This window comes from Syngnathus typhle, linkage group LG14, assembly GCF_033458585.1.
Source record: "Syngnathus typhle isolate RoL2023-S1 ecotype Sweden linkage group LG14, RoL_Styp_1.0, whole genome shotgun sequence".
NCBI classification, from domain to species: domain Eukaryota; kingdom Metazoa; phylum Chordata; class Actinopteri; order Syngnathiformes; family Syngnathidae; genus Syngnathus; species Syngnathus typhle.
Window position 1 is genome coordinate 2,743,010 of NC_083751.1, and position 14,240 is coordinate 2,757,249.

The following is a 14,240-nucleotide window of genomic DNA, read 5'->3' on the forward strand; positions in this document are numbered from 1 at the left end:
GGAATGAGTTCCTCGCAGGAGGAGGACGGCACACTTTCACCTACTCTAGACCTTGTCATTCAGGTTGGTAAATTTTATTTATTTCTATTGATTATTTTATTAATTAATCGTCGAAGTTTGCAGATTTTTTTTGGTATATTTTTGACAGATTTTAATTATCTACTGTTATGTAAAATATTGCGCATGTAAACCGCATGATGTTGGCGCTGTCCGCAATTTAACGTAGGAGTATTTGATTTAAAACAATATTTAAATTACTCGATTAAACAACTACAGCAATTAAATATTAACTTTCAAACTAAATAATTTGTTCTAAAAGTTTATTAGACGGCAACGGAAATATATTCCGCTGACTTCCGGTTTCGGCCTCCGTCTTTGATCCGTTTCGAGAATCATCGAAAATCCAATTTTAAGTCAGTTTTATATCTATTTTATACAATAGCCGCTTGTTTTACAATTTTGTATAGTTGTTAAATTATAATGTTTCGTTTTCAACACTAATAATTAACAATTTGATGTTTATCATTTACTTTGCCTTGTTTGGCGCAACCTTGATACAGATCGCAAGACACCTGAAGAATATTTAAAAAAATATTGGTAAGCTGTTGCTAAGTAATTAATTCCTTTACAAATAAGAAAAGTTACATTTTGAGTACTAGTTTTACTATTACTGTAATTACATAACAGGTTTGTAAATCTATTTTTATAAAACTCAAGAGCACGTGGTTAGCTGCTAAGGTAATTTATAAAAAATTAACATACGTATAAAATAAAAAAACAAAACAATTGAAATTGTCATTCTGACTGATCTTAAAATATCAGATTAATTAGTAGTATTCCATTGAGCCAACCTAGACAAGGCAACTAGCATATATGAGACATTTCTAAAATCCTTATTATTACTTATCAATGACTTGCAGAAGTTGGAGGAGTCTCTGCTTGACTCTGAGAGCCATGAAGCAGATTCTGGAGTCGCACCGGCTCCGGTGTCAGCACGCATCCGCCACATCATCACTCGGAACTTGTTGGCCGAGTCGCCTGACGGTTGGAAAAACAAATAATCCGTTAAGCGCTTTGTAAAAAAAAAAAAAGTGAATTGTGCGATTTGCTTTTCTGTTGGTAGGTGAGGCAACCAAAATGGAGGAGAACCCCAAGGATGAGGGTACTTTGACTCAGACGATCTGCAAGGAGCAAGTCCAACCATGCAGCCTCACTGAAAAGGTAAGAAAAAGATGGAAAATGTTTCACTTAAATCTGAAAGTGGAGGAATTAAGTTAATCATTTGTAACTATCAATAAAGATGGTCCATGAAGGCACCTCTTGTGATGTCTACACTGCAGAGGACCGCCGTCATGATGAATAATTTTTTATTTTTTTTCACCTGCCACACACAGTTGCCATTTGTGACAACACTGCGCTCAGTCTGTCTGCTCGGACCGGACCATAAAAGCCGGTTCATTAGTTTGCCACTTATGTTTATGTTTAGGGGATACATATAGGTCCCAATTAGCGTCTTTGCTAGGTTGATTTTGACGCACACATGACACTTTGTCTGGCTAAATATTGATCAAATAGTGAGGCCAGAAGAAGGTCGAAGCTGGGCCCCTTTGATAAAACCCACTCCACAGTCTCCGCTTTTCTGCAGTGGCCCTCAGTCTCCTTTTGGATAAAACAAACTGTTCGCAGCTTTCCCAGCAAGCGCTCTCAGCGTGATTCCAGCGTTGACATCCGCCCCAGCTGTGTTTAGGAATCTTCCAGATAGCACGCTTCATTAATTCTCTTTATTAAGCCCCTCGGCTCGAAGAGGAAAAAAAATGGCGGCAGCTGCGCTAAAACGTTGCACGCCGGGCCGCCAGATGTGGCGGATGCGGCCCGAGAGCTTCGATCAGCTGCTCGCAAGAAGCGTCACGAGAACCCAACCTCGGCCGTCCTCGGTTTGGCGCCAACACCAAAGGCTTCACGGGGGCCTCCGGAGCCAGCCTCCGCTTGCTCGCTGGCCACACCATCAAAGCGTTTCCTTCGAGTATTTATCAGGAGACAAAACCGAGGAGGGGCACAAATCATGAATATCAAGAAATAAGATAATTCAAAGCATGTTTCTGAAGGCAACGATGACGCCCAGGGTGTGGTATCAACCATGGCAACCGTTTGGAGTCCTGAAATGACATCAAGGCTTGCGCGCTCCATAAATAGTACGTGCGTAACGTCGACACACTCCAACAGCTTATTACCCGTCGTGCCGTGTATCATTCGGAATCAAAGTCAAATCCAAACTTGCCAGAATGTTTCAACTTTTCAACCTGGCCACGTCAACTGACACTATTTATACTATTTCTAACCATATAAAACCCAATTCCACTAACTCAAACCCTAATGAACATGGAAAACACTTTGTAGCTCATCCAAACTTCAAAGAATTCTCTCCGCATCCAGCTGGATCGAATGCTGAGCATGCCGTCGCCAGCAGAGTCGGACCGGGACAGCCCGTCGCCGTGGCAACAGGCCGTCCAGGAGCGAGAGTACAAACGGAGGCTGCTGCTCTTCCAGGAGGCCCAGCAGAAGCAGGCCCAGCTGGTCCAGAGGCTGCAGACCAAGGTGAGCTAAGTAGTGATGGAGACGCTCGTAATATTAATTCCATAAGGTCAGTGTACAAAAAGGCCTTTTGTCCTCAGCCATAAAACAGGTTGAATTATAAAATTTAAGGATGTGAAATAAATGCTGAAAAGAGTTTTTGTTCAGTCCACTCCTCAATCTGGTCCTGTTTTTTTTTCTACAAGGTCCTCCAGTACAAAAGCAGGTGTGGCCAGCTGGAAGGACAAGTCTTGGAGAAGACCTCCGACTTGGAGAAGATGCGACTGTTGGTGTGTACCAACATGTTTGTCTCGTGCACACACAAAACCAACCCCTGTTTGTATGGGTGGCCAGTTGCAGGCCCACAAAGACTCGGGCCAACGTCAAGTGCAAGATCTCAGCATCAGCATCCGGAGTAAGGTTGCCCAGCTGGAAGAGGAACAGAGAAGGTGGGCAGAGCTTCCCATTCCTTATTCCAAACACGACACTGTCATTAATATTGCTTTGTAAGTGTGGCTTGCACTCATGCTGCATTTGAAGCTGCTGGGGGATTTGGAAACATCCCACTTGTAGCTCACAACGCCCGTGTGAATTTTCAAGCAAAACAAAACACTCCAAATCTTACTGGAGATCCTCAGCCGTGTTTTTTTGTTCGCGGTGGCCTGGAGGTCTTTGACGTCACACCCTGTCATCTCCAAAGCGGATATTTCCGAAATCCCAGTTGCATCGAATGCGGCGTAAATCCATCACAAACATCCATTAGGTAATACAAAGCAGATAGCATTGGCGCATGGAACAGGACACGCGCGTGTGACTCGAGCTAAGCTAACGCAGATGTGCTAAGTTGGTGTTGCCGTGTTTCCAGATGCGGCAGCCTGAGCCAAGTCAACTGTGTACTTCGAGAACAGCTGGAGGAGGCCGACGCCCTCAACCAGGGCCTGGTGGAGAGCCTGCAGAAGGCCCGTCAGGACGCCGAGCTGTGCGATACGCGCCTGCGCCACCAGCAAGAGGTCAGCAACTTATTATTTTGATAGTATTTTGAATAACTGCCCTTGCGGAAAACAGTAGAAATTAAAAAATTGAACAATTGTTGCATTCTTCGAATAGGAGACACGTAGCACCATCTGGTGGAAAAATGTGGAACTTGTGGACAAACTCCAAAATGTCCCCAGGATCACTCAAGGGTTAACCTTAGTAAGGTCATTCATAGCCAACATTCACTCTCGAATTATTTCTTTCGTTGTTTTTTCCTGTGAAAACATTCCAAGTGGCGAGGGGCGGGAGCAAGAGGCCCGCTTTGTTGCCGTAAATGTCCGACGTGTGTTTATTCAGGGAAATCCAATGACTTGTGTGTGTGCCAGCACACTTCCAGGACAGCGTCTGTTTGGAATCACAATAACATGAGAGGTGCCATCTCTCGCTAACCTCTCTCCCACTTCCTTCACACACACACACACACACACACACACCCCTTGGCAGGCGTCGTCTTGCCGCCTGAGTCGGGAGCAGGCTCGCGTCAGAAGCTTGTGGCGCCAGGCCGCTTCCCTGAGGAACTCCTTCACGCAACTCAGGACCTTTGCTGACAGGTGAGTGAGTCAACAAAAAGCACAAAGAAATTTGTTTTTGCAATTAAATTGTTGTCATCCGGTAATTCACATTACTTCACAAAAAGCAGTACATAAAACAAATATTTTAAGATTATTTTTAAACCCCCCCAAATGAATAAAAAGAAATAAAAATGGAACCTCCAATAACAGTTTTCCCCCCAAAATGAAGGTTGACTCCGCCCCCAAAATTATTTTAATTAGAAAAAAAAATTGGTGGATGCCAAACTGCTAGTATGTGGGGGTCCACTGCAATAGGACGCTGTCCGACATGCGAGGAGAGTGCGTCGCCGTCGGCCAGCAGCTCCGCGTGGCCTGTCGTCATCTGGAGGCCACGCAGGAGAGCTCCCCCGGTGGCACGGAGGTGTCGGCGCTGGAGCGGCAGCTAAAGGACAAACTCCGAGAGGCCATGCAGCTTCAGGGCCGCTGGGATGCCGAGAAAGTGGAACTCAAATGCAGGTACCCAACGCAAAGGAGAGCAAAGCCAAACAAGATATCATACATATTTTGTTCTTCTGATTCAGGATCATGGAGCTGACAGATGCATTGACGCACCTCCGCAGCCAAAACAGCGAGAAGGACGCCAGCCTGGACAGGATGGTGAGATCCAATTTGCTGGTCTCAAAGCTTTGATGGTTGAGCAGCTGCCGTCTGGAAAATGTCAGGCTTAAGTTTACAGTTTGTTTGACCTGCACGGTCTCCCGCTTAGGAGACGAGCAGAAGCGAGGACAAAGGAGAGCTGGAAGTCCTCCAGGCCGAGAATCAAACCCTTCAGAAAGTACTCCATGAGGTCCACCAGGTCAGAAGAAAAAGTGTTCAATGTGTATAAATAGCCACAGTCTAACAATGCCCACATGGGTCCCCAGCTAATGTCCAGAGAGGTTGATGGTGGAGGTCTTCTTGATTTTTCTCCACGGAAGATCGCAACCCTGAAGGCTGTGCAGGATGCCCTCGACAAGCACAAGCGACAAACTCAAGTCTGCTTCCCTTTTTCCGGGGCCCTCTATCGCAAATAGTTCTCTTGAAATGATACCCGATCTTCCAGGACCTCCGCGTTCGCCTGGAGGCCTCGCTGAACGAGGCGAACTCGCTGCGTACTCGACTGCAGCAGAGCCACTCGGCCAGGACGGAACTGGAGGTGAGGATCCAGGAAGTCGCAAAGGAAAGTCAAGAGGTCCAAAAGGCTTTGGAGGAAACTATGCAGGAGAAGGATAGATACCGTTCCTCGCTGGACGATGTCTCCAGGTATCAGTCATCACGACAAAGATAAGGAGTCACATGGACTATAAGGACTGAGAACATAGAAGAACTAAAAAAAAAAAAACGTCGTCTTTGTGTACCCAGAGAGAAGTGCCATGTGGAGCAGCTCTTTGCAGAAGCCCGACAGGAGTGCAACACCCAGCGGGGCGAGTTGGAGGCCCTGCGACGGCAGCGGAGAGATGTTGAGCTGCAGTTGGGACGGCTACGTTCCAACGTCCAGAGAAGGTGCGACGCACACACACAGATCATGACATGGCATTTATTTGCAGGATGGGTTTGAAATTAAACAAAAGTTTTTCGGGGGATCCAGCTCAGTTCCTCTGGCATCTTTCAAAGGCCAGATGGATTATTGCTCGGGGGTGTTGTTTTCCCCCCTTGTTGTGCAATGACGCAACGGCGTGAGAAAATGTGCTTACGTTCCAGCGAGCAGAGCCTGGAGGAGCTGGAGGGGAAGCACTCGGACGTCCGACGGGAGTTGGTGGCGGCGAGGGAGGCGTTGAGCCAGTCTGGCTTGGAGAAGGAGGTTCTGGAGGAGGACAAGGCTAGCCTGGCTCTGGCTCTCAGCAAGGTTGGACCACCGCCACCTGGTCCGTATCTTTTTTTCTGACGCATCGTTACACAGGCGGAGTGTCGCGGCACGGAGCAGGAAGCGCTGTTGGCGAAGCTGCGGCACCAGGAAGCCGAATTGAAGGACTCCTTGGCCAAGATGGCGGCTCTGAGCGAGGGCCTGGCCAAGGACAAGGTGGAGCTCAACCGATTGCTCCTGCAGGTTAGCAGTCATCTCAAGTACTTTTCATGACCCTTCATTTTTGTCACCAATTGCGTCACTCCGTTTCAGGCGGAAGCTGAGAAGGCGGAGCTCGGCGACCGCCATCGGGAGGCGGAAGCTGAGCGGGCGTCGGCTCGGGAGGAGGTGGCCCAGCTACAACGGGAGAAGACAGACACTCTGATGGAGAAGGAAGCCCTGGAGAGCTCGCAGCGCCACCTATGGGACTTGCGGCGCAAGACGGAAGAGGACCTGGAGCGACTGCAGAAGGAAAACGCTCGGAACTTGCAGCAGCGGTCGCAGGTAAGGGTCTGAAGATCGGAAAAGATGCTGGAAATCTTTGGTTCGGAGCGGCCATTTTAGGATTCCTCCACAATTTGAAAAATTCAGCCCCGAGTTTCACTTGTTTCTTTTTCTGGACAGGTGATAAAATGAATGTCATATTTTTGTCAAGAATCTAAGCTACCGCAGATATGAAGGCCAGTATATAACTTTTAGTATCATTACTGTCTCCTTAAAAGTGATCTTTTCTTCGGCCTAAAGTGCTATTAATAGTTTTTTACGAGTCAGCGGGGAGAAAGACTAATGCACAAATGCGAGGAAGATAAATGGAGGTTCGGAGTGCTTTTTTTAACTTGAGAGACTCGTAAATTTGCGCCGCCAAAGTCTTCTCATTCTTTGCTCTCTGAAGAATGACAAGAATCCTTTCCTGCTTTATTATGGCTTGAGCAGGACCGGACCTCCGCGCTTGAGCTCAGGTAGTTTTTAACAAACCAAACAAATGGACAAATTCCGTCCAAACACTTTGAGATAAGCGAGCTGTGAAAATAAATGCGAAAAAGCTTGGGTGTCATCCAGGCCGAGCCTGGAGACGTGCTGCGCTAATATTTTGTTTGACTTCAATTTAGCCTGAATGGAAATCAAATTACGCTGATTATTGCTTTTTCAAACCTTCCGCCGCCGCGCTGGAAAAAAATATAAACACGAGAGGGTGCTGAGGTACGTTATAAACTCAGCCATTGCGGCACTTTTTCCCCTTCTGGGTTTTCTCATAGATTTATTCATGTATCCCAACCTAAAGGTTCTTGGACGTATGAGTTTTTTTTTTTTTTTTTGGTCCTGGATCTACATTTCACCATCTCTGCGACATTTAGGCCGAAAAGTCAGCAAGTACTGTGTTGTAGGTGAGCAGACAGGTGCAGAGCACATCGGAGGAGCTTTGCGAGAGCAGGAGGCAGCTGGACGAGCAGGAGAAAGTTCTGGAGAAAGTTACCGCAGATAGAGACGGTCTGGCCAAAGACAAGGCCGCCTTGGAGGTCCGACTCTGCTCGGCCGAGCGCAAAAGCTGCGACCTTGCCCGGGAGCTGCTGGCACTCAGGTATGAAGGCATATTGAGTTGAGTTAGAACGTGGCTTCTGACCACACTTGAACTTGCAGAGCTGAGAAGCAGTCCTTGGAGACCAGCGTGTTCCAAAGCCAGGAGCTGGCCTCGTCCCTGGAGGTCGAGCGTAGCCGCGTGGAGGCCGAGAATCGCAGATTGCTGTCGGCTAATGAAGCCTTGACACGTGTGTGGATCCCCCCCCCCAACATTTTGCTCATTTTGTTCTTATCCGTCTGATTACGACCACGTTCACACGCAGGTGATGTTGCCCGAGTGCGTGTGGATGCGGAGCGTGAGCTTGCTCAGGTCGCGCAGGAGCGCAGCGAGCTAGAAGAGAAGCTGGTCCAAGCGGAGCGGAAGACCCTGCAGAGCCTGAAGAACAGCGACGAGCTTCACCGAGAGCAGCTGGAAGATGCAAGCAGACAGCAGGTTTGACCTTGATGAAACCGATGCTGCGGTAGGATGAAGATGAGGCGTCACAGATGGTGGTGCTCATCTACCGTACAGGAGCAGAAGCTCACAGAGTTGATGAGGCAGCTGGAGCAGCTGCGCTCACTCAACCAACAACTGGCGGAGCGCAGTCGGGACGAGGTGCAAAAAGCCAAGGAGGAGATGCTCAGAGTCCAGCAGGACTGCAAGAGGAGCATTATGAAGGCCCACAACGAGAATCAGCAGGTAAGCAGAAGCAAAGAGAATTTTCATTGAAGGGCTCGTCCGGGATTTGAACCCGGGACCTCTCGCACCCAAAGCGAGAATCATACCCCTAGACCAACGAGCCACATGAGTCACTGAGGTCCGGCCATACCCAAAGATTGTGTGTCTATGGTCAGGCTTTGTCCCAGAAAGACACGGAGAAGACATCCCTGGTGGAGGAACTTGCTATCCTCCAACAAGATCTAAAATCGGTAACCGATCATCTGGAGCTTACGCGGAAGGAAGCATTCTTTGCACAGGAGCAGGACAAGGTCACCATCACCAACCTTCCATCCCTCCATTTGAGAAGCTTTTCTTCCATTTAACTCGCACACCTTTTCTTCCAGAATGAAATCTCCGTCCTGCGGCGCGAGACACTTCAGCTGCGTGCCGACTTGGAGGCGTGGCTTAATTCGCACGAGGCCGCCGAGCAGAGTGGACGCAAGAAGCTGCGTGAGCTGAGCCAACAGCAGCAGGCAGCCCAGCAGCAGGTCAGGAAATTCTCTTGATCTGTCTGGATGTGCAGCATTCAGCAAAGACCTCTTTATTATATATTCTACCATTGTTTTTTCTTGACAAAAATTTTCCTGTACCTGTGATTTTTTTTATTTTTTATTCAAAAATTCTTTATTATTCAAAAGAAAATAGTTTGTGTGACAGAGCATGAGAAGCTGGACAGTATCAGAGGGTTGGTGGGACAGCGGTGGGATGGCGGGTCCCTGGTACCGTATTATGAAATCAAAGTTTGCGTTAACCCCTTGTGTAAATAAGCCAGCAGTGAATGGGGGGGGGGGCGGCCGGGTGTTTATTTTCTCCCCCTTGTAACAGCAAAAGGCTGGCTCCAGCGGGACCCTCAACCCCACTCCCACCTCTCCCCCCTTCGCTCGCACATATAACACTACACTACCCCATCTCATCCTGAAGAAGAGGGGGGTGGAGAAAAAAAAATGATATAAAATTAGAAGCTGAGAGCGCCGATGAACGGACCCTCACACCCTCGGCCCTCGAGGGCGTGTGATACATTTCTGCCGCTTGGACGAACCTCTTCAGGGCAGGACCTTCATCACACACGAGACGTTTGTGGGCTCGGGGAGACTTTTCTGTTTAATGGCGAGGCGTCCAACATGGCTGCCAAGCTCCGCCCACGAGCAATGACAAAACAAGTTCTCAGTCAAATTTTATGTTTTTTTTTTCAGACAGGCTTTTTTAGGCGTACTGCTACTCATGATTTATATTAATGTCACTAAGTGACTTTGGGGGAGCTGCATTTTTCCAATGTCCCTCATAAAGGCTAATTGGTGGGATCAGCTTGTTATTCCTACGATGCGTTTATGAAAGAATCATCCTGTGTGGCCTCCTCATCCTCCCCCACACGTCCCGAAGTTCAGGGGGGGTGCGCTGCTGTTTATCACGCAGCTCTGCAGATTCTGGACACTGTGAGCTCAGCGAGGAGACGCAAGCTGGCCGCGTGCCCAAATGGCTCTTAGCCCCCGGCCCTGATAAGCCCCCGTCCTCCCTCGAGCCAAATATAAATATCAAAAAAATATATACTAATATAGGTCATGTGCTCACTCTGCTCTGTTTACACGAGCTCATTCACCCATTTGGACTTGAACTCAACTTCTTGTGACTTTTGCTTTTTTATCGCCAGTCTCATCTTTTTCCTCGAGTAGCTGCTTCAACATTTTTGGACTTCTTCCACTAAATTAAGCAATAAACAGTGGAAGGTAATTTTCTCCCGTAGGGACGAATGAAAATTGAATCCAGTTTTTCTCCTCTAAATTTATTATCGGTTCTGACAATATTTAGAAATCAAGAGGAAATAGTGATATGCTGAGTCGGGTTTAATTGTGAGATACGATGTTGTCTACGTGATGCGTTTATAATGTTCTCCATCCTTCAAGGTGGAGGCACTTCAAGCTCAGCTGCAGCACACCGAGGAGCAACTGGCAGACGCCCGACAGTCCCTCCAGGAGAGCTCTCAGGGTTGGGAGAAGCAGCGCAAGGAGGCCCTCAACCTGCGTCAATTACTGGAGGACGAAACCAGTGAGAAGGAAGCAATCCACACCTCCAACCAGGAGCTCAGAGCTTCCATCAAGCGGGCGGAGAGCGACAACAGCAGGTAAAGTTTTAAAGAAGGGCTCGTCCGGGATTTGAACCCGGGACCTCTCGCACCCGAAGCGAGAATCATACCCCTAGACCAACGAGCCACACTGACACCTGTTTTTTTGGTCACATGTTCCCTTGGCCATCAGCTTGAGGCGAGCGTTGGAAGGGCGTGAGCAGCAGTTGTCCGTCTTGGAAGAGCGCAGCGCCGCCGTGCAGCAGGAGGCGTCCACCTTGAGGAGCAGCATGCGAGAGATCGAGAAGTCACGGCTGCAGGCACGCCGACGGAATCAGGAGCTGCGCAGACAGGTTGGAAAATTAGATATGAAGTGAAATGGACCAGAAGTCAGTCGAAGAAAATAAATCACGTCGATTTCAGCTGAAGGTCCTGGAAGGTGAGAAGCAGCGTCAGGAGCAAGAGCTGAAGCAGCTGCAGGCGCAACTGTGTCAGGAGGAGCAGCAGCAGGAGGAGGCGCGACGCCAGACGTTCGGTCTCAAGCAGAAAGTGTTGGAGTCCGAGGCAGCCAGAGATGCAGCCACCAATCAGGTCCTGCTCACCTTTGACCCAAGGTGGATGAGATGTCTTAAATGTTAAACACAAGTAAACTTTGCATCTCTCTTCTACCTGAGCAGGCGTCATCCCTGCAGAGACGCGTATTGGAACTGGAGGAGGCAGAGCGTCAGGCCTCGGAGCTCCTGCAAGTCCAGCAAGCCCGGCAGCAGCTGGCCGACCAGAAGCATCGCGACCAGGCCGCCCGGCTGCAGCGAAGCCTGGAGGACGCCGCCCTCCAAACCGGTGAGGCAAGCGCCCGGCTGGACGGCGCCGAGGCCGCCGCCCTGGATCTGGAGCGTCGCTTGGGGATCAGCGAGAGCCGGCGGCGCGAGCTTGAGCGCAAAGTGTCGGCGGTGGGCTCGGCGCTGCGCCGTCTCCGCCTGACATCTCCCAGGAGGAGACTTCCTCTTCAAGGTTTGTCTTGCTGCTTGTTAGTTTACATGCGGCTGTCAAGAGGTTTACACACGCTCGCCGCAGGCTCGGCGGGAGACGGCTTGACCAGCATCTCCCCTTCCTGTGCTGATGATGAGGAACTGGACTTGGACTTCATCCAGGACAGCCTGCAGGACTTCCAGAGGGAACTCAGGGACACACAGAGAGAAAGAGTATGTCTGTAAAAGCTGACACAGGGACTTATTATTTATAGGGACATTATTATTGTAAGCCTCTGACACTTTATAAAGTTGAGTCAAGGCACCACTGGACTTTTTGTATTTAGGATGAGTCCAAGGCTCAGCTGGTCATGCTAAGCGAGCAGGTGTCAACACTCCAGGACAAATCAGCCGGCGAGGTGACCAAACTGCACAAGTCCCTGAAGCAGTTCAAAGACGGTAAGGGAGGTGAAGGACGCAGGAGAGCGACAAGATCCAACTGTTATTATTTGCAGAACGTCGGGAGATGCAGGAGCGACTGCGCGAATCGCAGACCTCGTTTTTCCTTCACCGGGAAGCCGAGAGAGACAAGGCGGGCCTGGAGGAGGAGGTGACTCAGCTGCGGTCCGCTCTGCTCACTCTGCAAGTTGAGTCCAGTTCACTCAAGGTGTGTGACTTCCTAACCAGACGTTTGACCAAAATGCCATTAAATAATGCCAACTACTACTGAGTTACTTGACGATGCGGTACCAGTTGCCCATCCCTGCTCCTGACTGACACTTTGATTATTCTGTCCAAGGATAAGATGGACGGCTCCCACGCGGAACACGAGAGACTAAACGAGGCCTTGGAGGAGGCCCGAAGGAGCAATGTCCGGCTGGAACTCGCTCAAGGTTCCCTGGAGGCCGAGCTGCAGTGTGCCCGCCAAAGAGCATCTGAGTTGGAGGCGGAGACGACGGCGTTACGGGAGAGGCTGACCAAGGCGTCGAAGAAACTCGTCGAGAGCGAGGCGGCGCTGAGAGCCGGCGAGGAGCGTCAGAGCGCGGCTGATCGGCGACAGGGACAGCTGGGCGAGCAGGTTCGAGCGCTGATCGCCGAGCTGAACAAGCAGAGCAGCAGCCAGGGGGCGCTGCAGGAGAACCTGAAGCAGCTGCACAGAGCTATGACTGACAGCGAGACGGAACGACAACTCCTGCAGGTCTTCCGTCGTTTGTCTCTTCCATATAATGATTCATTTGTCACATTCTTGCGCATGGACCCGAGTCCGCTTGACGCTCTCACCCGACCCGTGTGAGCTTTGATCCCAACATCTCGACATGTGATATCACAGGACCGTCTCAACGAAAGCCGAGACGCCCTGGCGGAGAGCAAGAAGCTGAACCGCTCTCTGATGGAACGCAGTCAGACACTTAAAAGGGAACAAGAGGACTTGGAGCAGAGGAACCGTGAGCTGGACAAACAAAAGATGAGCCTGCAGCAGGTTAGCGCACCAGGCACCTTATTAGGTACGACGGTACTTCACGTTGCATATCCGAGTGAGCTTTCACTCCTCGCAGAGTCTGAAGGTGCAACAGGGGGCACAGCAGGCGGCGCGGGAGAAGACTGAGCAACTGGAGAGCAAGGCGACAAATCTGGAAAGCAAGGTGACGAACCTACAGGCGGCGCTGCAGCAGCTACGGCGGGAAAAAGCCGACATGGAGAAAGCCGTGACGCGGCTGGGAAAGGACAAAGGTGCTCTCAGGAAGTCGTTGGAGAAGGTGAGATGAGACAAAATCCAACAGCAGCACTGCATTGTGAGTTTCCTCCTCACGTGTGTGCGGTTAGGCAGAGACAAACAGGCGGAGGACGGAGGAGGGGATCACCAGGGAGACGCAAGAGGCGCTCGTCTGCCTCGAACGACAGCTGGTGGAGAGGCAGGACCAGGTGACTGCCCTGAAGGTCAGCACCTCTTTGGAAGCTGTGCATATGATGTGGTATGCTTCAGATCACCAATATTGTATCTTAGTCACAGATAGGCCAGCTGGAGCAGGCTCAGGCACAGCGCCTCCTGGAGGTGACGGCGCGCCACCACCAGGAGATGGAAACGGCCACAGAGCGGTTGCGCCAGGCCCAGCTGCAGGCTCAGCAGGCGCTGGAGACCCGTGAGAAGGCCCATCGCCAGAGGGTCAGGTGTCTGGAGGATCAGGTCTGTGTGACTGCAGCCTACTAGAACATCTCAACTCGATTTGCTGGGGGTCGACGGTTTTGAAGTCCTCAATCAGCGAAGATACATCTGGTGCACAGGTGTCCACGCTCAAGGAGCAGCTGGACGAGGAGACACGAAGGCGACAGGCCTGCGTCCACAAGATGCTGCGGCCGGGCGTGCACTCAAGTATGTAGCCACCGTCACATGCGCGACAACAACAACCACGACGGGGCGTTTGTTTACGACGGAGCGGACGGGACGAACTGTTCGATTCTTCTGGGGGACAAATATTATTGCTTGCAGGCTATCAATATTAAAATAAAAGATTGGGAGGATTAGTTTCAAAAGGTATATTGATAGTTATTAGTTAAAAGATTTAGTTAGTTGCTATTGATGACAACACGGTGCTAATTTTGACTTTTGTTTGAAGTCACATTAACGTTGTTCTTTGTGTGGCTTTTTTGTTTGTATTTTGTCAAGGGGGGGGGCGCTTTGAGTTATGTTGGGGAGGGACTCCGAGCGGGACAGAAGTGTCTTTCATTACACGCTGACCATTAAATTTGAAAAAAAAAAAAAAGTGGATTTAGTGTTGCGGTGGCTGTGAGAGGATGATCTGCTGACAAACCACAAAAGCGTGTGTGTGCGGGCGTTTCAGGAGAACCGCCTCCTTGTCCGCTCTCTCCTGAGCGGCCGGACCGGGCTGCAAGCGGCGCTTTGATTTCCCTAGCCCCGCCCCCGGCAGCGCTCCGG

The 14,240-nt window shown here is 50.0% G+C and overlaps 1 protein-coding gene and 2 non-coding genes across 3 annotated transcripts; 1 reads left to right on the forward strand and 2 right to left on the reverse strand.

Annotated features, from left to right (window-relative positions):
* Positions 1-3: 3 nt before the first annotated feature.
* On the forward strand, positions 4-14,091 carry crocc2 (ciliary rootlet coiled-coil, rootletin family member 2). Its single transcript, XM_061297161.1, has 36 exons — positions 4-63; positions 921-1,044; positions 1,124-1,221; positions 2,434-2,595; positions 2,778-2,861; positions 2,926-3,020; positions 3,437-3,581; positions 4,051-4,157; positions 4,434-4,634; positions 4,700-4,775; positions 4,885-4,974; positions 5,042-5,152; positions 5,221-5,420; positions 5,520-5,660; positions 5,859-6,003; positions 6,058-6,204; positions 6,274-6,504; positions 7,386-7,579; positions 7,639-7,766; positions 7,842-8,011; positions 8,090-8,257; positions 8,413-8,547; positions 8,623-8,766; positions 10,180-10,397; positions 10,531-10,690; positions 10,761-10,928; positions 11,015-11,348; positions 11,412-11,539; positions 11,653-11,764; positions 11,821-11,972; positions 12,105-12,503; positions 12,636-12,785; positions 12,862-13,062; positions 13,130-13,243; positions 13,311-13,490; positions 13,589-14,091. The coding sequence occupies exons 1-36, from the start codon at positions 4-6 to the stop codon at positions 13,682-13,684; spliced, it is 5,568 nt and encodes a 1,855-aa protein (XP_061153145.1). The 3' UTR covers positions 13,685-14,091.
* On the reverse strand, positions 8,289-8,360 carry trnap-ugg (transfer RNA proline (anticodon UGG)). Its single transcript has one exon. It is a non-coding gene; the product is annotated as a tRNA-Pro (tRNA).
* Positions 10,414-10,485, reverse strand: trnap-cgg (transfer RNA proline (anticodon CGG)). Its single transcript has one exon. It is a non-coding gene; the product is annotated as a tRNA-Pro (tRNA).
* Positions 14,092-14,240: the final 149 nt, after the last annotated feature.

Coding starts and splice junctions, on each gene's coding strand:
- crocc2 (XM_061297161.1), top strand. CDS start 4: ATGAGTTCCTCGCAGGAGGAGGACGGCACACTTTCACCTACTCTAGAC. Junction 2,862..2,925: donor TGGAGAAGATGCGACTGTTG/GTGTGTACCAAC, acceptor ATGGGTGGCCAG/TTGCAGGCCCACAAAGACTC. Junction 5,153..5,220: donor AGCACAAGCGACAAACTCAA/GTCTGCTTCCCT, acceptor CCGATCTTCCAG/GACCTCCGCGTTCGCCTGGA.